The sequence below is a fragment of the Lathyrus oleraceus genome, chromosome 1 (assembly GCF_024323335.1).
Source record: "Lathyrus oleraceus cultivar Zhongwan6 chromosome 1, CAAS_Psat_ZW6_1.0, whole genome shotgun sequence".
Lineage (NCBI taxonomy): Eukaryota > Viridiplantae > Streptophyta > Magnoliopsida > Fabales > Fabaceae > Lathyrus > Lathyrus oleraceus.
This window is the reverse complement of record NC_066579.1, coordinates 362203928-362226462: the sequence shown is the minus strand read 5'-3', so window position 1 is coordinate 362226462 and position 22535 is coordinate 362203928. Positions and strand designations below refer to the sequence as shown.

Here is a 22535-nt window from a genome sequence, read left to right as displayed (position 1 = left end):
TAATTAGGCCCCACATAAGTTTTTCGAATTAAAAGAGAATCACTTGCAAAGGTTCTGGTTGATGAAGCGAATTCAACGTATGAAACACACCTAAGTTATGAGTTAGCTAAAGTCCAAGCTCTCTACTTCCTAAGGAAATCTCTCTAAAAGTCAGGCGATAGTGAAAAATTTGATCAAAGAGAAGGAAGACCTGACTACCAAACTTGAAGCGGTGGATCCAAATCCCCATGATTTCTCCTGTTTAGAGAATAGCTTGAAGGAGTCCCTTGAGGATGGCATTTACTCTAAGAAGAAAATGGAGGAGGAGTTACCCAATCATAAGGATGAATTAGTGGACACTTATGACTTGTATTTTGAGGGGCCAAAGGAGCATGTGGCCTACCTCTACCTTGAGATGAACCTGATTCAAATGAACCTCTTCAAAATGGGTTGTGATGAATAATTGGTGGAGGAAGAATAGGTTTCACCTCGTGAGAAGTCTGACGCATCTCTTGATGAGGGCGTCCAAATTAAGCCTTAGGGAGACAAGGTAATGGAGGAAGAAACTCTCAAGGAGGATGTTTCTCATCATTAAATATCCTTAGAGAAAATATGGACCTAGGAGGATGGTTGATAAGCCAATGACTTTGACGTTACTCCCTTTTACATCCTTTTGTATTTCAACCCTTAGGGGTTATTGTGTCATGATTAACAACCCCCTTTAAGGGATTTTTGTACTTTTTAAACCCCCATGAATTTGATTCAATTATAAGCTTTTATGCCCTTGATTATTTGTCTTGTGTCTAAAAATACTTTGAACATGTTTTTGGCCTTGCGTGGATTCGTAGGATTAGGATTTATCTGTGAGGACTCATCGTGAATGTTGCCTCTTGGGTAACAAGGATTCCTCCCTGAAGATCCAACATAAGTTATCACCTATATGGGTGGGAATAATTCCTCCATCAGGATCCAATGTAAGTTATCGCCTCTATGGGCGATAATGACTCCTCCATTAAAATCCAATGTAAGTTATCGCCATTGTAAGCGGAAAATATTCCTCCATGAGGATCAAACATAAGATTTTTCCTCTAGAGTAAACAAAGGTTCCCTCATGGGATCAAACATTAGTAGTTACCTTATGGGCAGTTTTTATAGGTTCTCCATTGTAAACCTTAGTGTCGCATCTCGAAAAAATATGACACTTACGAGTGTTCGCACACTCGCGGAATGCCTAACAGAGTCGCCAACGAAATTTATTTGTTTCAAAAGAGGAAAGGGAAAATGTCGATAAAACCCTTAAAAGAACGACAATGATATGACTATCGCAACCAAATCGGGTTTGGGAGTCGATTATACGAGGGGAAGGTATTAACATCTGTTGTACTCAACGAAAGCCATTTAGTTAGTTTGTACAATAAATGTTAGCTTAAAATGATTTGCTTTATTCAAGTTATTAAAAGTTCAAAAAGAAAAATAAAAGGGGTCGTAAATTTTTTTTTATTAATGTGCCTGACAAGATTGCGGGTCTTGCTCCTACGTATCTCCGGGTGCGATGGAGAACTCAAGGCTACATATTTTTGGATAGAAACTATTTGTTTGTTGGTCGATTTTAGCGAAAGATATTTTTTCGCATTCAAATAGAAAATATTACTTGTTACCCAAAAGATGAAGAAATGAACACTAACATCGCATCATAATGGATAATATAATCTGGATTCTCACAGATTTGTTCTCGTCACATTCGAGCGGAAATGGTTCTAACTTATTGTGCATGTTATGAACGAAGCGTGTTTGCATCTTCTTGGAATGGACGAAGCATCTTTCGTTTAAAAAGAGTTTGGATTTGAAAGGAAAAAAGCAAAATGGTTGGAATGTGTTGGATTGTTTTTAGGAGGACGAAGAATAATCGAGAAATGAAGTGTGCGCCAATCATTCGATTATTTGAGGAGCAGAAAAATGTAAACCTCTTATTCTTTTTTCATCCAAGTTACTTAATAAAATTATTAGCGGAAGACTAATGCTTGAGAAATGTGGCGTGCGTCAATCATTCGATTATTTGAGGAGCGGGAAAGTGTAAACCTCCCATCCTTTTTGTTCCAAGTTTGATTAAAATACTCTATTCATATGAAGAAAGATCGAGCAATATGACATGCGCTAATTGTTCAATTATTCGAGGAGAATGAAAGTGCAAAACTCACATTCCCTTTTCAATCGATTTTTATTAAGAAAAAGGTTTTAAGTTCTTCGAGTAAGCGGAAAAGAAAACTCGAAATTGATCGAGGGTTTAATCGCGTTAGTGGAAAATGATTTGTAAAATGGTTTGAAATTATTTTGAAATTGATTTTGAAATGATTTTAGTTTGTGGTGAAAATGAAATTACGTGGGATATCGAGTATGACTATTTATATGTTAAATGGTATCAACATGGATAGCAAAATTTGTTAATTATCCGACTTAAAACAATGAGACCGGTTAAACAATTAAACAAATAATCTACTTAATAATTAAAGAAAGAAATTAAAAATTAATTAATTAGTAAGATAAAAACTTACTTAACTAATTAATTATTAATTCAAACAATTAAATTAAATCAATAACAGATAATAATAATAATAATAATAATAATAATAATAATAATAAACAAGTAGAAACAAGGGGTGAACATTAGTAGGAGGTGTAAATGTTTAAATCAAACAATTGGGCCAACCCTAAAGAAAACCAAATGATGAATAATCCATACACCTAATTCTACTACTAATGATAGTTAATAATAATCATAAAAAGAAAAAGTAATTAAAAAAACTATAATAGAAAGGAGGGGGAGGTGCCCCTTAACTCTCAACTCATGTTCTTTTTTATAATATAATATCTAACTAATAAAAACAATCCCTAATTACTCTCTAATTTACCCTTTTGATCAAATCTATTTTTAACTAAAACAAAAGGGCATTACTGACTTTTTTAAAATTCCTGAACTATTAGAGATTTGGCAATTAATTTTGCTGAGGTTTCATTTCTTAGTTTATTGTCACATATATGGTTTATACAAAATACAAAATGGGATACACGAGGAACGCTTTGGGATACGCAGACACCAATTCATTTTATGCCTCTTTGAATTCCAATTCAATTTGGAAAATTGAGTTTCATTTATAATTCAATTTGGAAAATTGAGTTTCATTTATAATTGTTTTGGGAATTAGAAAACCCTATCTACACCATGGCTTTACAAATTCATTCTTCTTCCCCTTTCAACTCATTCATGATATCTTTCTGTTTCCCCTTTTAATTCATTCACAAATTGAAAACCTATTTTCGTCACTCATTCGCAAATTCTTTCTTCTTCCTCTTTCAACTTTTCCATTCGGTAAACTCCATAACCTTTCCACAATTTCATTGATAATCATGTTTCTTCTATTTTTTGAACGTATTGTAACCTACTAATTAGGTTTCAGATTTTTTCAGAATTTACATCAACGATGGCGCGACCGATTGAATCCGTGATGGACATTAATGATTCTAAAGATTTGTGGAAGATTGTTGTTCGTTGTAGACATCTCTGGACTGTGAGAAGTTCGTCAAACAAAGAACACCTTGAATTAATTTTGGTTGATTCTAAGGTATTATTTTCACTGTTAGTTGTTTATGTTTTAATTTTCGTACTTATTTCTATATAGTTAATGATTATCTGAAACAAATTTGGCACATTTTTATTTTTTATGATTAAAAGCTGGATATGATACAAGCAATTGTACCATCCCATCTGGTGTCGAAATATATGGGCGATCTTGCCGTAGGAGCTTCATATATCATGCAGAACTTTAAAGTCTCAAACAACGATTTCTCCTTTAAGTCTACTACTCATGGATACAAGTTGGTATTTTGTGGTTCAACTTATGTTAAGAAAACGGAGCTCCCGGAGATTCCTATAGATTATTTCAACATTCTTGGTTTGGCGTCCATTGCTGATGGAAAATTCCAGCCTAATGTATTGGTTGGTACATTGATATTTATATATATTATTCACCTATTTTATTTGGATTATCTTGTATGTATGCTTACATTGTTAATCAAACTTTTGAAGACGTAGTTGGAGGAGTTACTGAAATTCTGCAGACTCAGATAAACTCAGATAACAACAAAAGCAAGTTTGTGTTTATGATCACTGACATGAGGTATGAAAACATTTGAGTTCGTATACTCAAAAAACTATTTACATTGTATTCGTTTCCTTTTTGTTGGTTTCCATTCTGTTAAAAATCATAAAGTGTTTTGCTTTTGTTTGTTGTGGTGTAATTGAACCACAACATCTTTGCTTTTTTTATTGGTAGAAAAATTGTCGTGCAGTGTACACTATGGGGTAATTTTGCATTGTAATTTTATGAATACTACAATAACCATGGGGAAGATGTGAACATTGTTGTTCTATTACAAAACGCAAGGATAAAGGCTGCGCAAGGTAAACGTTATCGTGTTCTGTTGATAATTTAAATGCCCAATGTATTTGCTTCATTATGCTGATATTTAGTTGGTGTTGAAGGAGGTTTTCCTTTAAATGTATCCAATGCTTGGAGTGGCACAAAGCTGATCATTAATGATATTAGTAATGTTGAAATTAAGAAGCTGAAGGATAGGTATTTCACAAACATCTTGGCGTATCAGATTTCCCTTATGATTTTTTCGTACAATGTCGTACATGGTGATAGAATTTTACTCTATATTGATTCTTTTATATAATGACTCGCAGCCTAAATGCTGAACTGCCAAAGCTTTCTTCATCAAGTTTGCAAGTTGAAACAACTCAAACCTCACAGTATTCCGATTTTGATAAATTTATATGGAAGACCGAAGTCATTAGTTTGGCTGAGATCGCGATGCTTAAACAAGTATGCAGGCTGCACATGAAACTTTAATCTGTTCTTAATCTTTATGTTATTTATATAATATAAGTGAAAATTCATTTTACAGGAAACAACATGTGTCACCATAGCGAAGTTGGAGAAGTTTGAAGTTGGTAATTCCGGTTGGTATTACGATGGTTGTGCCGAATGTACCAAGAGCGTCGCTGTAAAAGATGGCAAACTTAAGTGCTATGCAAATCACATAAGTTCTGAACTCGTGCCAAGGTATTCATTCATCGTTGTGTTATGAAACTGTTTCAATGGGAGTTATAAATTGGGTTCAATCTATTTAAATGGGATTTATATATAGGTACAAGCTTGAAGTGTTGGGAGTTGATGGTAAATTCAAATCCTGTTTCGTCTTTTGGGATAGTGACTGTTTCAAGTTAATTGGAAAATCTGCTCTACAGATGAAAAATGAATTAGTGGAGGTAATATGAGTGTCTTCAAATGTTGTACAAGAAATTGCTAATAATATATTTTGTTAATATGTATATTTTTTGCTGAAATTTAGGCCGGTGAAGACAATCCGTTAGAATTCCCTTTTGGTCTTGATGCTATGTTGAAGAAGGAGTTGGCAATTAGAGTTGTTTTTCAACCGAAATTTAATCGTCTTTCGGTTATTAGCTTTAAAGACGATGAAGATTCACGTAAGAAAGTTATGGACACCTTCAAGTCTCATGAGGTATGTATTAACATATTATTGGCAAATGTTTCAATCTCATTGATTTGTATCTTAATTCTGATTTGAGTAAACAAAAATACCCTAATAATTCCATTATCTCTCTGCAGGATGTATCGAAAATTCCAATTTCATTGTCTTCCTCACAAGATGATATGAAGAGTTTATCGGTAAGTTATATTTTATATTTTATATCTTATATCGAATCAGTTGTCATATATTCCTGCTTTCAATATCTAATTGAAGACACACATGATTTTCAGGAACCTTTATATGTATCTGCTGATTTTGACCCCAATGCTGCGAATTTTGTGATGACCCCCTGTAAACGTATAAATCCTGAAGCGTCAGAAGATGTTGAAAGTGTTCAACTTTCCTCTACGAAGACGATGAAACCTGTAAAAAAGGAAGATGGTCGATAGATGATGATTGAGTTATTTGTAATATTTCATGGAATTTCATAGTTTTGATTTTGTTATATTTTAGTTTTAAATCGACAAATGTTTCAAGACAATCCAAACTATTTGGAAGTTGATTTTTTGTCTATCTTATGCGTTTCAATTATGATGTTTTTGCTTCTTCAAACAAATATATCAGAAATAATGTTATAGTTGTTTGGATTAAATCCTGATTCTCATCATGGAAATAATATATCTCTTATGTGAGACACATTTTAGGATCAAGTTTTATAATTGAAGCACTGTTGTAACAGTATTTTGTTGTAGCAACATTTAATAGTCTATAAAACTACAGAGTAATAAATTATTATTTTTTCTATGGCCAGGATATTAAAAAATGTCATTTTCATCCGTTTGAACTTTAGCAAATTTTTTAGTATAACTTTACATATTTTTAAATATTCTTTATACTTTAGCAAATTTTAAAATAATTTTTTTTATAAGTAATTAAATTTTTTAGTATAACTTTACATATTTTTAAATATTCTTTATACTTTAGCAAATTTTAAAATAATTTTTTTTATAAGTAATTAAAATTTTTTTATAAGGTCAGAGGGAGTATATATTTTTTATCTTACTTGCTTAGTCTTTAAATCTTCTATTGGATATTTAAAGTAGATTAGCCCATTGTTTGTAAAAAGTGAAAGTTTGATGTGATATTACTATGTGTCTTATAGGTAGTGTAGCTATGTTGTAGTATTGAATGATGAGAATATAAAATAAGTGTCACTATAAGGTTTTGCATGTGTCAATATTACTTCTAATGCACACAAAAACTTTTCATGTTTTCCAATGCTTCTGCGTTTTACAATGCTAAGATTATAATGAGTTATGCATGCTTTTTTTACTTTTTAAGTGTGTCTTTTAGTCTACCTATGTACCATTAATCATAACTCTATATTATAATAATGTCATATATATATAATTAGAAAACCAATACCACATAATATATTGAATAGGCTTACCAATTATTAATGTAACAAAAACTAATTATTAAACCAATACCAAATGATATTTTAAACCATTTTCTTTTACTGTATGAATATACTACTATATGATTTAATTTATAAGACTAATTTTTTTAAAAAAGAACATTAAAACTTGCATGACTATTAGCTTTTAGGTTCATGACTTTTACTCTAATTGTTCTTGCGGCATGTTATAGGTAGAAGCTTTGTTCCTGTTAGAATGGCTACCACCCAAACATAAAGATTTCCAACTTTTGTTATATTCGAACATGGTTTCTATTCTTCTTAAGATAATTTGATATCATCATCTACATTCACTACAATTCTCCAACAAAATGGAACCACCTGCTAACTCCAATAAAGAAATTGCAGCTTTGGCACGACGTAAAAGGAAGCAAATTCTTAAAGATAGAAGATCGAAAAAACTCTGAAACATAGATAACTTTTATAACCACTATGAAGCTTCTCAGATGTACTACGCTCCATCGAGGCCAATCATCAGAACACCATTGTCTAATATAACTTCAATTGTTCTTAATGAAAGAAATATGTTTTCATATTCTCCTGGAATTGCAACAGACAGTGGTATTTCAATGAAGAATTTTGAAAGTGTCTCTATAAAACAAGTTGCGGCTTTTGCACGGGAAAGGAGAAAACAAATTCTGCAAAGAAGAATCTCACAATCTCATGATGAGAACTTTGACAAGAATTCTCCAAGTTGTTTCAGGATCAATACTCCATCATTTACTCATTTAGTAACACCACCTTCCAATATAACTTCTCCACATTCTAATGCAAGAAACTTGAACATGAGTGCGCAACCAAGTACTTCTGCTTACAAATCCAAAAAACAACTGAATGTGGGTGCTATTCAATCCATGAGTGTGAAACTTTTAAATTATTTTGCCAATGAGAATCATGATCCCTCTTCTTCATCCACACCCAATTCTCCTGTACATGATGCATCTACTTTCAATTCTGTTCCAAATTTTAACATTGCTATGCATAACTCTGTTGATGATACATCCACTGATGATTCTATCAGTGACAGCTCTTGCGAATTTAATGTTGCAGATGGAAATTATGATTCCAGTTCCAGTCTTGATGATGACGAAGCCTTTCAATACAATTCCTCATCAATTGATTCTTGCAATATTGGTATGTTTAACTCTAACATTTGTTTTACTTATAACTTTTCATTTAACAGACTTAGCAAATTTAATAAATGCATTATAATATTAAAAAACGTTTCTTTTAAATAGATTATTCTGATATTGGTGATCCTACGGTTGAGTGCACACATTGTGGAGCACTTATGTGGTATCAAGAAAAAATAAAGAAAGGAAAGAATTGTTCAGTTCCTAAGTTCCAACTATGTTGCGGAAACGGAAAAGTTGTTTTGCCACTTTTGAAAACACCACCATTATTACTTCGACATTTATTGTTTGATAATAGCGAAAGCGAAAGTATAAATTATCAACAATATTGTCGATTGTACAACATGATATTTTCTTTTACATCATCGGGTATGAAGGTCGACAACAGATTTCAAGACGGAAGGGGACCACCTAATCTAAGAATACATGGACAAGTCTGCCATCGGATTGGGAGCATGCTTCCTTTACCTGGAGAATCTCCAAAGTTTGCTCAACTATACATTTTCGACACCGACAATGAGGTTCAAAATAGAATTGAAGCAATAGGGTGAGTTTATATTCTTCATACGATTTACTTCATGATTAAAAATTCCATAATTCTAAAAAATATGCCATCACAGTATACTATTAATAGATTTTGAATAGACTAACCTTTGGAAAATCAATATGCAGGAACAACCCCTATATTATTCCAGATACTGTTAAAAGATTGAAGCTTATGTTGGATAAGTTCAACACACATGCTAAGTCTTTTAGGATGGCAGCAGATAGATTGAAAAATTGCAGTTTACTTGATCTTAAGTTGAAATTAATCTCTGACAGATCAACAGACGGCAGGATCTACAACCATCCAACTGTTTCAGAGGTCGCCGCACTTATCGTTGGTGATGTTGATACAGGCCATAAAAGAGATATTCTTCTTGAGAGATAGAGTGGACAACTGAAAAGAATAAGTGAGTTTCATCCAAGTTATTTGTCATACCAGTATCCACTGTTGTTTCCTTACGGTGAAGATGGATTTAGAGTTGGCGTTCTTCTTAGGGAAACTAATTCAAAAAAACCAATGAAGAGGAATAAGCTTACAATTAGAGAATGGCTTGCTTTTAGGATTCAATCTAGGAAAAATGAAGCACAAACACTATTACTGTCAAGAAGGTTGTTTCAACAATTCTTGGTTGATGGATTTACGATGATGGAGTCCCAAAGATTAAATTATATAAGAAAACATCAAAAAAGGTTACGTGTTTCTAAATATGGCAATTTGAATGATGGAGAACAGAATGCCAACACTCAAGGTTCCAACAAAGGTAAAAGAGTCGTTTTACCGTCGACTTATGTTGGAAGTCGAAGGTTCATGGAACAACTTTATTTTGATGGCATGGCTATTTGTAGTCACTTTGGTTTTCCGGATCTTTTTATCACATTTACTTGCAATCCTAACTGGCCTGAAATTCAGAGATTGGTTGCCAAAAATAACTTGAATTCTCAAGATCGTCCGGATATCATTTCTAGAGTCTTCAAGATTAAGTTTGATGAGTTGTTATGTAATCTAACAAAAAAGCATGTGTTAGCGAGAGTTGTTGCATGTAAGTTTTAATTCTAATTATTTTATCTAATGATATACGTATTATCCGAATATTTAATGATAAACTCATTTTATTGCATATATATACACAATTGAATTTCAAAAGCGGGGTTTACCACATTCCCATATCCTTCTATTCTTGCATCCCTCCAGCAAGTATCCAACTCCAAATGATACAGACAAGATCATTTCAGCAGAGATACCAACAGAACAAGATGATAAGCCACTATATGATTTGGTAAAGACACATATGATCCATGGTCCATGTGGTATAGCAAACAGGTCTTCACCCTGCATGAAAGATGGAAAGTGCTCAAAATACTTTCCCAAAAAGTTTCAGCCCCAGACCATTGTTGATCAAGATGGATATCCTATGTACCGAAGAAGAGAAACTGGTAATACGGTTATGAAAAAACAAGTTCAACTTGATAACAGGTATGTAGTTCCTTATAATCCATATTTGTTGAAAAAATATCAAGCACACGTCAATATGGAGTGGTGTAATCAGAGTACTTCTATTAAGTACTTATTCAAGTATACTAACAAAGGTTATGATAGAATTACTGCTGCGGTTGTCCAAACTGAATCTGATGGAACTTCGGTCATAAGAAATGTTGAGGAAATCAAGCAATATCTTGATTGTAGATATGTCTCACCAAGTGAAGCGTGTTGGAGGCTTTTTTCATTTCCTATTCATGGTAGGTCACCAGCAGTTGAGAGGTTGTACTTCCATCTTGAGGGAGATAATTCTGTTTACTATACTGATTATGAATTGATTGATGAGGTGCTTGACAAACCAAGTGTGAAAGAATCAATGTTTATGGCGTGGATGGAAGCAAACAAAATATACTTTGAGGCACAAAATTTAACTTACTCTCAATTTCTGACGAAGTTTGTATATGATAGAAGATATAGACGGTGGAGACCACGAAAAAGGGGTCATACTATTGGCCGCCTAATTTGGGTTCCTCCAAGTACCGGTGAGTTGTATTATTTGAGAATGATGCTGACAGTTGTCAAGGGCCCTACTTGCTATGAAGATATAAAATTCGTTGATGGAAAGGTTCAGGATAGCTTTAGGGATGCATGCTTCCATATGGGATTTCTTAACGATGACAGTGAATATGTTGCAACGATAAATGAAGCAAAAGATTGGGGTTCTGGACATTTTTTGAGAAAGTTATTTATTACGATGTTGCTATCCAGTACAGTGAATAGGCCACGTCATGTTTGGGAACAAACCTGGAGGACTTTATCTGACGGTATTTTATATCAACAGAGACAGAATACTAATAGAAGAGGTAAATTTCCATTATTTGTTTTTCCTTTGAAGAAATAGTTTTGGTCTGCACTATATGCAACAGTCTGAATATTTATTTAACTTATTTTATTTTATAGAGAATGTCTTTACTAATTATCAAAAAAATTTATATCTTTCATATATGAATTTGTGTTGACCCATATGTTTTATATTAATTAATTAGCTCTGCGCATCATAAAACTAAGTGTAAACAGAATTTGATTAATATTACATCATACATTATATGTTAACTATTAAGTAACTAATGGCAGACATGATTAAGATACATACAATACCTATTTGTTAAATATTACCTAACTATTCATATATATCCTACATTTTGTAAGTATGTTGTTCCTTACAGGAACATTATATGCATTCATATTCCTAACTAATTAAAATACAATTTTGTGTTGAATTTGATCTTCAAATTTTAGAATAATGTTTCTAAGCTGAATCTAACTACTTATCTAATGCTATCCGTTGAAATTTTTGTAATAATATTAGATATACACTTTCAGGTTGTATATGTATTTTATGATATATATTCAAATTGTTACTATATAACTGCTTATAAAATGTTGACAGAATTGCAACTATCAGACATTGAGTTAAAGAATTTGACACTCATTGAGATTGAAAATATGATGCAATCAAATAGAAGAAGTTTACATGAATTTACATGTATTCCATATCCGGATAGCTATGTCACAAAGCATGTTGGCAACCGGCTGATTTACGACGAACTTGATTACAATGCTGAGAAAGAGCAAAAGAATTTCGAAGAGCTTTTTCATGCACTTACAGGTGACATATTTTATTTTTATTATGAATTTAAAAATCTCTTATATTTTTTCTACTTATAATTATAACTTGATAATTTAAAGATGAACAACTTGCAATATATCATACCATCATGGATGCTGTCAACAAAAAAAGAGGAGGTGTGTTTTTTTTACATGGTTACGGAGGAACCGACAAAACTTTCATGTGGAGAACACTATCAAGTGCCCTTCGTTCACAGAAAAAAATTGTTCTTACTGTTGCTTCAAGTGGGATAGCATCATTATTATTGCCAGGTGGAAGAACCGCACATTCAAAGTTCAAAATACCCGTGCCAACACTTGACAACTCAACTTGCAATATCGACAAAGACACTGATCATTCACAACTACTTGAAGCCACCGATGTCATAATATGGGATGAAGCACCTATGTCTCATAGGCACTGCTTTGAGGCATTGGATAAAACCCTAAAAGATGTCATGAGCAAAAAGGGTTTCCAAAATGCAATTTTTGGTGGAAAGGTTGTTGTTTTCGGAGGAGATTTCCGACAGATTCTTCCAGTTGTTCCTAGAGCAAGTCATTCTGATACTGTCCATGCATCTATTAGCTCATCCTATGTTTGGGAATATTGTCAGGTTCTAAAGCTCACAAAGAATATGAGACTTCGACATGGAAGGGATAATACAAGTTCTGATGAACTAGCAAAATTCTCAAAATGGATATTGCAAGTTGGTGATGGTAAGATTTCTGAACCAAATGATGGATTGGTTGATATAGAAATTCCAAAAGAATTATTAATTTCAAATTTTGAAGATCCAATAAGGGCTATCGTTGATTACACATATCCGATTTTGTTGGAAAAATTTCAAGATGTTACGTTCTTACAAGGAAAAGCCATTCTTGCCTCAACCATTGAAGTTGTGGATAGAATCAATCATTACATATTGGATCTGATACCAGGTAAATGTTAGTTAGCTTTTATCTTTTCTAAACATAAAACAATACACTATAGCAATTATTTTTAATAATGTTTTATGTTTTGTTTTATGAACGGATATTTCAGGGGAAGAGAAAGAGTATTTGAGTTTCAATTCAATTGATAGAACAGACACAACTTATAATGAATCTTATGAAGTTTTAACTCCTGAATTTCTTAGTAAATTAAGAACATCAGGAATTCCAAATCATAAGATCAAATTGAAGGTCGGTACACCTATTATACTAATGAGAAATTTGGACCAGGTTGATGGACTGTGCAATGGAACAAGATTAATTGTTACAAGGTTAGCAAATCATGTCATAGAGGCAAAGATCATGTCTGGAAAGAACATAGGTAGCATTTTTTACATTCCAAGAATGTCTATGTCACCGTCTGATTCACCTTGGCCATTTAAGTTGATTCAGAGACAATTTCCAATAATTGTCTCCTATGCAATGACAATTAATAAATCCCAAGGTCAATCACTTGATAGTGTTGGATTGTACTTGCCTACTCCAGTATTTAGTCATGGTCAGTTGTATGTTGCTATTTCACGAGTTAAGAGCAAAAGTGGGCTAAAAATCCTAATCCATGTCAAGGACAATTCACCGTGTTCGACTACTACAAATGTTGTGTACAAGGAGGTCTTCGAAGCACTTGGTTAACCGGTAAGCTTTTTATCTTATTATATTTTGACAACAATTTAATTACTTTCTACTTTATTCAATAACTTTTTTGCTTACCTCGACTATATGAAATTAAATAAATTATCATGCTTACTGTATATGAGTCAAATGGTTCTTTTGTATGAACATCCTTCTAATGCTTTATGCTACTAATGTTATTTTACTTTTCATCTTATGAGACATTCACTTAAACTCATGAATTGTATTTGTTTGTCATGCAGGCATGCTAGCCATCATGTGGTCACACACAATTCAATTGAATGAGACTACTTGATCCTCATTCGGCCAAAGACACAGTTGTTTGTTAACTTTTGATAGCAATTTTTTTACTTTGAATAATTGGACTATGGTTGAAATTTCTATTGTTTTTTTTATTTAAGAATGTTTCAAATTTCAATTTATTTTAGTTTTAAATTCATTTTAGTTTTAAGATCCAGAATACTTTTCGAACTAAAGTTTACTATGCTATTTGTCCAGAATAGCTATATAAATCCGCCCTTTTATTTTATCCAACATTTTCATACAAATGTTTCTCACATATTAAATGATTCATTAATTTGACAACAAAAAAATGTTCGCTCTCATATTTTATAAAAAAATTGTTTATGCAATATATTTTTAATTATATAAATATTAATGAACTTAATAAATATATATAAATTTGAAAAGTAATAGTGACAATCATATAATATAAATCCCGACGGATCCCGTGCGATAGCACAGGTATCCCACTAGCTTTAAAAGTAACCAAAGATCTGGTGACATGTGCCCTGGAATTTAAAAATAATAAAAATAAGAAAACAAAGAAACAATGAACCAAATGAGAAAAAGCAAAATAACAGGTTCAACAACCCAACTGTTCTTCTCATGCCCAATCTCTCTCTCTCTCAGCTCTCTATTCATCTTATTTTAGAAACACATAAAATGAACTCCTCTATCTGTCTCTCTCTCTCTCTCTCAATCTCTTACTCCCTTCGTCTCATAAAAAGTATCTCATTTGCATTTTTTTTCTGTCTCAAAATAATTGTCCTTTTACAATATCAATGTAACATTTATTATTATTTTTTCACTATCATACCCCTATTTATTAACTTTCACTTTATCCACCCACTTTTTAACTATAATTAATAGGGGCATTTTAGCAAATGATATTAGTTTTATCATCAAAACTAACACATCCAATCATTTTCTTAAGAACCGTAAATTGTTCAAATAGAATTTTTTTTATGAGACGGAGGGAGTATTTCTCTTATGTCATTCTTTCTATCTTTCTCTCGTCTATTTTTTTAATCCTCTCAAACCAAAACAAACATTCAAACATACATAGCTACAATTCAAACAAAAATAAAGAAAACAAATGTATTCAAAATGGATCGGAGGAAAGCGGTTATGGGAGATGTTACTTCGCCATAATTCATCAGTGTCGGCAGGTTGTTGTGGTGGCGTGGTGAAGTGTTAAGTGTGTCACTGGGGTTTGTGGTGGGTGAACAGGGGGAATTTTAGGGTAATTTGTGAAATCATGGTTCATATGATGTTATTGTGGAAGGGGCTCTATTGTGGTGATGTGTGTTTGTTGGTGGATGCGAGTTGAGATGATAGGCAGTGGCCAAATGTGAGTATGTGGTTTCGTGAGGTAAAGAGGAGTTTTCGGTTGGGTGAGGTGAAGTAACCTTAACGTGGTGGAGATTGCTTTTGATATTAGTGGCAGAAGATGGGGTTTGGGTTTGACGAAGATGGAAATGGTTGTGTAGAGGCGCGTGAATTACAATATGTGATTGTTTTCACTGTTTTTAGTTCTTTACTTTTCTCTAAGATTCACAAAAAAGTCGTGCATAATGCTTTTGTGTGTTTGTGAGAGAGATTAGAGGAATGAACTTACTTTTTTTTTCTTTCTAATATTTTTTAGTGCGAGTGGAAAAAGTATGGCAGTGATGAGAAGTCTATGAAGTTGGTGGGGATGAAATTACAATGATGTTATAGTTGTGTAGTATTTTATGGTTGTGTAGTGTTTTGTGGCTGTGTAGTGTTTTCACATGATGATGGTCGTGTATTTTTGAGATTTATGGTAGACAAAAGTGTGTGGTTTTAAGTTTTTTTTGAAGGAGAAGATTATGCGTGAGTGTATGGTTTTATGTTATGTATTTTTTAGAGGTTGTGTTGCAGTAACACCAAAAATGGAAGAAAAAGAGATAGGTTATATTGGTTGCTATGATAGATTGGCCATTAAAATAAAGTGAGAGAGAATTAGTGTGTGATTGGGTCTTGAGAGTGAGACGTGGGAAATGTGGATTAAAGCATGTTACTATAGCATAAAAAGAGGAAACTTTTTCTTTTTCCTCTTATTAGTGAGAGAGAGTTAATCATATATTGGTGCGTCATTTTTTCTATTGGTGTGGGTTTCTTGTTCTCTCAATCATTGTCAAATGCTACTATATATATAGGGGATACTTTAGGGTTGCAAATTTCATAAAATGTCCCAAAACCCTTAGATATTTTGTCTATATATTTTATATGCTAAAGATAAAATCAAGCAATAAAATCAATCTTTTTTCAATAAAAGAAAATAAAATCAAATTGGTTAATTATTTGCCTCTATTTATTTATCTTTTGACATTTTGATTAAAAAACAAAAATAAAATGAATGAAAATGAACAAAAGTCATGCGCGAAAACGTGCAAAAAAAATAAACTTAACGCATTAAAATAATCTACACGAAATAAGGTTTTGCAAAACAGACAGTTAAAGATCAATTTTTACAATAAAAAATGCTCGGTTGAAAAGACTCATGTTGATCAAAGTGCGAGCACGATGGGAATAGAAAAAAATTAAATGAGCATGTTGGGTTAAACTACGCGAATCGTAGATCAATAAAACATACATCTGCAAGCCCAATCTCAAAATTTTCCTCTCGCTCATTTTACGTGCATTTGAAAATTGATTTAACTAGTTTGTCTATAAAACTGAAATTTTATTCTGGTCGATTTTTGAAGCGTTATGCAAAAAGGAATGCATGTTATGATATCCAGATGATGCAAATGTCATGATGAATGTTTCGATTTATTGATTTATGGGCAAAATTGGGATTTGGCAACTGCCCTTATTTAAATATCTTCGACCAGAGAAAATGAAGAAGGTCACTCTTCATATGATCGCGGTAGGAGATAATTAAATACTAAAGAATCTAAATTTTGTCCCTTGATAAAATGAAATAAAATAATATGATATGTTATGAGTTTATGAAAGCTTTTTCTTACTGGGGATATGAAATGTGAAGCAAATTCTTTAGGGATTGTTGACATGGCATATAAATGAGGTTTGTTAGGGAACAAAATGAGATAAAGGTGAAATGACTTACTAGAGATACTTTGAGGAAAATAGTTTTTTCTGGCTTCTCACAGAACCAAAGAAACAAATTCTAGAAATACGTCAGAATGACAAACACGTTCGACAATACATCGGATAAAAGAAACAAATTCTGGAAATACACCAGAATGACATACACATTCGACAATACATCAGATAAAAGGAATAAATTACAGAAATACATCAGAATGACAAACACATCTGACAATACATCGAATAAAAGTAACAAATCCTGGAAATGTATCAAAATAACATACACATCTGACAATACATCAGATAAAAGAAACAAATTATAGAAATACATATGAATAATAGACACATCCAACAATACACTGGATAAAAGAAACAAATTCTAAAAATACATCAAAATGACATACACATCCGACAATACATCAGATAAGATAAACTAGTTCTAGAAATACATCAAAATTACAAAACACAAAACTCAAAACACAAAACTCATATGGAAATACATCAGAGAGACAAAGGTATAATCCGGAAATACATTGTATAAGTTCTGAAAATACCTCATAACACAAAACTCACTTGTCAATACAGCAGAAAGACAAAGGAATAATTAGGAAATACATCATATAAATTCTAGAATAACCTCATAACACAAAACTCATCTGGCAATACATCAGAGAGACAAAGGAATAATCCGGAAATACATCGCATAAGTTCTAGATATACCTTAGAACACAAAAGTTATATGGAAATAAATCAGAGAGATAAAGGAATAATCCAGAAACACATCATATAGTTCTGGAAATACCTCAGAACACAAATCTCATCTGGAAATACATTAGAGAGACCAAGGAATAATCTGGAAATACATCGGATAAATTCTGGAAATACCTCAGAACATAAAAGTCATATGGGAATATTTCAGAGAGACAAAGTAATAATCCGAAAAAAATACATCGGATAAGTTCTGGAAATACCTTAGAACAAAAAACTCATATGGCTATACATTAGAGAGATAAATGAATAATTCATAAATATACCAGATAAAGTTTGGAAATACCTCAAAACATAACTCAGATACAAAAAAGGGGTTATTAAAATATATCAGAACAAAAGGGAGATCCAGGAGTACATCGGATAAACAAAAGAGAAATTGAACCTTACAGAAATATGTGGGATCAAATTCAAACAAACATAAATCAAATTCAAACAACAACAAAGCAAACAAATGTATTCAAAAGGGATTAGAGGAAAAGCGATTACCAGAGATGTTGCTTCGTCAACGGCGAAAAGTTATGGGGTGGCGTGGTGAAGTGTTGAATGTGTCATAGTGGTTTACGCTGGGTGAACCATAAGGAGGTTTAAGAGTGGTTTGTGAAATCATGGTTCAAATGATGTTGTTGTGGAAGAGGGACTGTTGTGATGAGGTGTGTTTGTCGGTGGATACGTGTCGAGATGAAAGGTAGTGGCCGAATGTGAGTAAGTGGTTTCGTGAGGCAAGAAGGAGTTTTCAGTTGGGTGAGGTGGAGTCCCCTTAACATGATAGTGATTTCTCCTGATATCGGTTGTGGAAGTTGGGGTTTGAGTTAGACGAAGATGGAAATGGTTGTGTAGAAGCGTGCAAACTATAGTGTGATTGTTTTCACTTTTTTCACCTTCCTTTTTTTTTGGTTTTTACTATTTTTGAGTGAGAGAGGAAAAAGTATGGTAGAGATGAGAAGTCTATGAAGTTGTCAAAGATGAGATTACAGTGGTGTTATGGTTGCGTAATGTTCTATGGTTGTGTAGTGTTTTGTGGTTGTGTAGTGTTTTCACATGATGATGGTGGTGGTTTTTTAAGATGTAATGGTAGCGAATGTTTTTGGTTTTAAGTTTGTTTAAGAAGAAGACAATAGTAGGTTGAAAAGTGGAAGATGGTTATGTGTGAGTGTATGGTTTTGTGTGGTGTAGTTTTTGGAGGTTGTGTTGCAATAACCCCAAAAATGGAAGAAAAAGAGACATGTTATATTGGTTGTTGTGATAGATTGGCCATGAAAGTAATGTGAGAGAGCATCAATTTGTGATTGGGTCTTGAGGGTGAGACATGAGAAATATGGATTAAAGCATGTTACTGTAGCATAAAGAAGAGGGAATTTTTTCTTTTTCTCTTATTCATCAGAGAGAGTTATTCATATATTGGTGCACCATCTTTTCTATTGGTGTGAGTTTCTTGTTCTCTCAATCATTTGCATATTCCACCATATATATATATATATATATATATATATATATATATATATATATATATATATATGGTGGAATATGCAAATGATTGAGAGAACAAGAAACCCACACCAATAGAAAAAATGGTGCATATATATATATATATATATATATATATATATATATATATATATATATATATATATATATATATATATATATATATATATATATATATATATATATATATATATATATATATATATATATATATATATATATATATATATATATATATATATATATATATATATATATATATATATATATATATATATATATTATATATATATATATATATATATATATATATATATATATATATATATATATATATATATATATATATATATATATATATATATATATATATATATATATATATATATATATATATATATATATATATATATATATATATATATATATATATATATGGGATAATTTGGGTTTGCAAATTTCATAAAATTCCCAAAAACTTAGATATTTTGTCTAGATATTTTATAAGATAAAAATAAAAACAAGGAATAAAATCAATCTTTTTCCAATAAAAGAAAAGAAAAGAAAATAGATTAATTATTTGCCTCTATTTTTTTTTGACATTTTGACAAAACAACACATTTTCACATTTTCACAGGCAAAACAACACATTTTCACAATTTATAACAGTGTTAACCGGTTAACACCCTGGGTTAACCGGTTAACGCAGACAAAACAGCAGTTCCTGCGCTAACACAAGGCAGAATGCAGAGTTCTCCGCATTTTCCGCCGTTGGAGGACTTCCGGACCTCCGATTCCAATTCCGTAAAAAGCTATACGTTCGGAAATTCACAACTAACCCAAACACATATTCAATTACAGCCTAAACACAGTTTCATCCAACGTAATTTTCCAGCATTCATAATCCCAATTAGGGTCAATTCAACGGCTATCACTACCCATGACATGTTAATCTATAATACCCATTAAACGACGATAAACCCCCCTTACCTGAGATAATTCGGCAATCTCTAAGCTTCAAGCTTTTCCGTTCTTCAACCTTTGCTCTCTAGCTCTTCCTCTTTGCCCTTTCTCCATTTCTCTGCAGCTTCTCAGTTTTCACGTAAAACCCTTTTACAAAATGAAAACTCTTTTTCCTTATTCCAACTTATATATTTTCCAATAATTATTATTCCAAAATAATAATAATAATAATAATCCAATAATTCAATTTATTTAATTAAATTAATAAATATATTATTAACTTAAATAAAATAATTCTCTTATTTTATTCGGGGTGTTACAACTCTCCCCTACTAAAAGAGTTTTCGTCCTCGAAAACATACCTCAAGCAAATAACTCCGGATAAGACTCCTTCATCTGACTCTCCAGTTCCCAAGTCACATTGCCACCTGCTGGTCCTCCCCAAGCTACCTTCACCAAGGCAATCTCTTTACCCCGCAACTGCTTCAACTCTCGATCCTCGATCCTCATAGGTGATGTTTCAACAGTCAGGTTATCTCTCACCTGTACATCATCTACTTGGATCACATGCGACGGATCATGAATGTACCTCCTCAACTGAGATACATGAAAAACCTCATGCAAATTCGCAAGTGACGGCGGTAAAGCGATACGATAGGCTACTTCCCCTATCCTCTCCAAAATCTGATAAGGACCAATAAATCGAGGTGTCAACTTCTTCGACTTCAAAGCTCGACCAACACCAGTTATCGGAGTAACACGAAGAAACACATGATCTCCCTCTTGGAACTCAAGTGACTTCCTCCTCTTATCATGATAACTCTTCTGACGACTCTGAGCAATTCTCATCTTCTCCTGAATCATCTTAATCTTTTCTGTAGTCTGTTGAACAATCTCCGGTCCAACCACAGCACTCTCACCGGACTCATACCAACATAACGGTGTCCGACATCTCCTACCATACAAAGCTTCAAACGGCGCCATACCAATGCTCGAATGAAAACTATTGTTGTAGGTAAACTCAATCAAAGGTAAATAGCAATCCCAAGCACCTCCCTTCTCCAAAACACAAGCTCTCAAAAGATCCTCTAGTGACTGAATTGTCCTCTCAGTCTGACCATCAGTCTGCGGGTGATATGCAGAGCTCAATCTCAGCTTAGTTCCCAAAGCCTTCTGCAAACCTTCCCAGAACTTCGAGGTAAATCTAGGATCTCTGTCCGAAACAATACTCGACGGAATACCATGCAAACTTACAATTTTCTCAATATACAACTCAGCTAATTTTTCTAACGGATAGTCCATTCTGATCGGAATGAAATGAGCCGACTTTGTCAATCTGTCAACAATCACCCAAATAGCTTCAAAATTCTTAATTGTCCTCGGCAAACCAGAAACAAAATCCATACTGATACTATCCCACTTCCACTCTGGAATAGCCAACGGTTGCATTAGCCCAGACGGCTTCTGATGCTCAATCTTTGACTTCTGACAAGTCAAACAGGAATAAACAAAACTCGCAATTTCTCTTTTCATTCCCGGCCACCAAAATAACTTCTTCAAATCATGATACATCTTCGTAGCTCCAGGATGAATACTCAACCCACTACGATGTCCTTCCTCAAGAATACTCTTCTTAAGCTCAGTAACATCCGGAATACACACCCGATTACCAAATTTCAGAATACCATTTTCATCAACTCTGAATTCACCACCTTGACCCTGATTCACCAGAGTCAACTTATCAACCAAAAGCACATCGGATTTCTGACCCTCTCTGATCTCATCCAGAATACCACTTGTTAATTTCAACATTCCCAATTTAACACTATTGTGAGTACTCTCACACACCAAACTCAAGTCTCTAAACTGCTCAATTAAATCCAATTCCTTAACCATTAGCATAGACATATGTAATGATTTCCGACTCAATGCATCAGCCACTACGTTTGCTTTACCCGGATGGTAATTCAAACCAAAGTCATAATCCTTCAGAAACTCTAACCATCTTCTCTGTCTCATATTCAGCTCTTTCTGATCAAACAAATACTTTAAACTTTTATGGTCACTGAAAACTTCAAATCTTGACCCGTACAAGTAATGCCTCCATAACTTCAGAACAAATACCACAGCCGCCAACTCTAAATCGTGCGTCGGGTAGTTCCTCTCATGAACCCTCAGCTGTCTTGAAGCATAAGCTATAACCTGCTTATTCTGCATCAACACACCACCCAAACCCAACAATGAAGCATCACAGTAAACTTCAAATGATTCCGACGAACTCGGTAATATCAGAATAGGAGCAGTAGTCAACCTTCTCTTTAACTCTTGGAAACCTCCTTCACATTTTGAGTCCCAAACAAACGCTTGCCCCTTCCTAGTCAACATCGTCAATGGTAACGCCAACTTAGAAAACCCTTCAATGAACTTCCTATAATAACCAGCCAAACCAAGGAAACTTCGAATCTCAGCAACAGACTTCGGAGCTTCCCACTTAGATACC

General features: G+C 33.1%; 1 protein-coding gene, 1 long non-coding RNA gene and 1 pseudogene across 2 annotated transcripts; all 3 read left to right on the top strand.

The window, feature by feature from the left end:
* Positions 1-4333: 4333 nt before the first annotated feature.
* On the top strand, positions 4334-4827 carry LOC127115762 (uncharacterized). The gene is made up of 3 exons (XR_007800860.1): positions 4334-4438; positions 4520-4613; positions 4727-4827. It is a non-coding gene; the product is annotated as an uncharacterized LOC127115762 (long non-coding RNA).
* Positions 4828-4853: 26 nt separating this feature from the next.
* Positions 4854-5984, top strand: LOC127107033 (uncharacterized). The gene is made up of 6 exons (XM_051044313.1): positions 4854-4865; positions 4948-5105; positions 5191-5311; positions 5395-5565; positions 5673-5732; positions 5826-5984. The coding sequence occupies exons 1-6, from the start codon at positions 4854-4856 to the stop codon at positions 5982-5984; spliced, it is 681 nt and encodes a 226-aa protein (XP_050900270.1).
* Positions 5985-7458: 1474 nt separating this feature from the next.
* LOC127107021 (uncharacterized) lies at positions 7459-13459 on the top strand (annotated as a pseudogene).
* The last annotated feature ends 9076 nt before the right edge of the window (positions 13460-22535 follow it).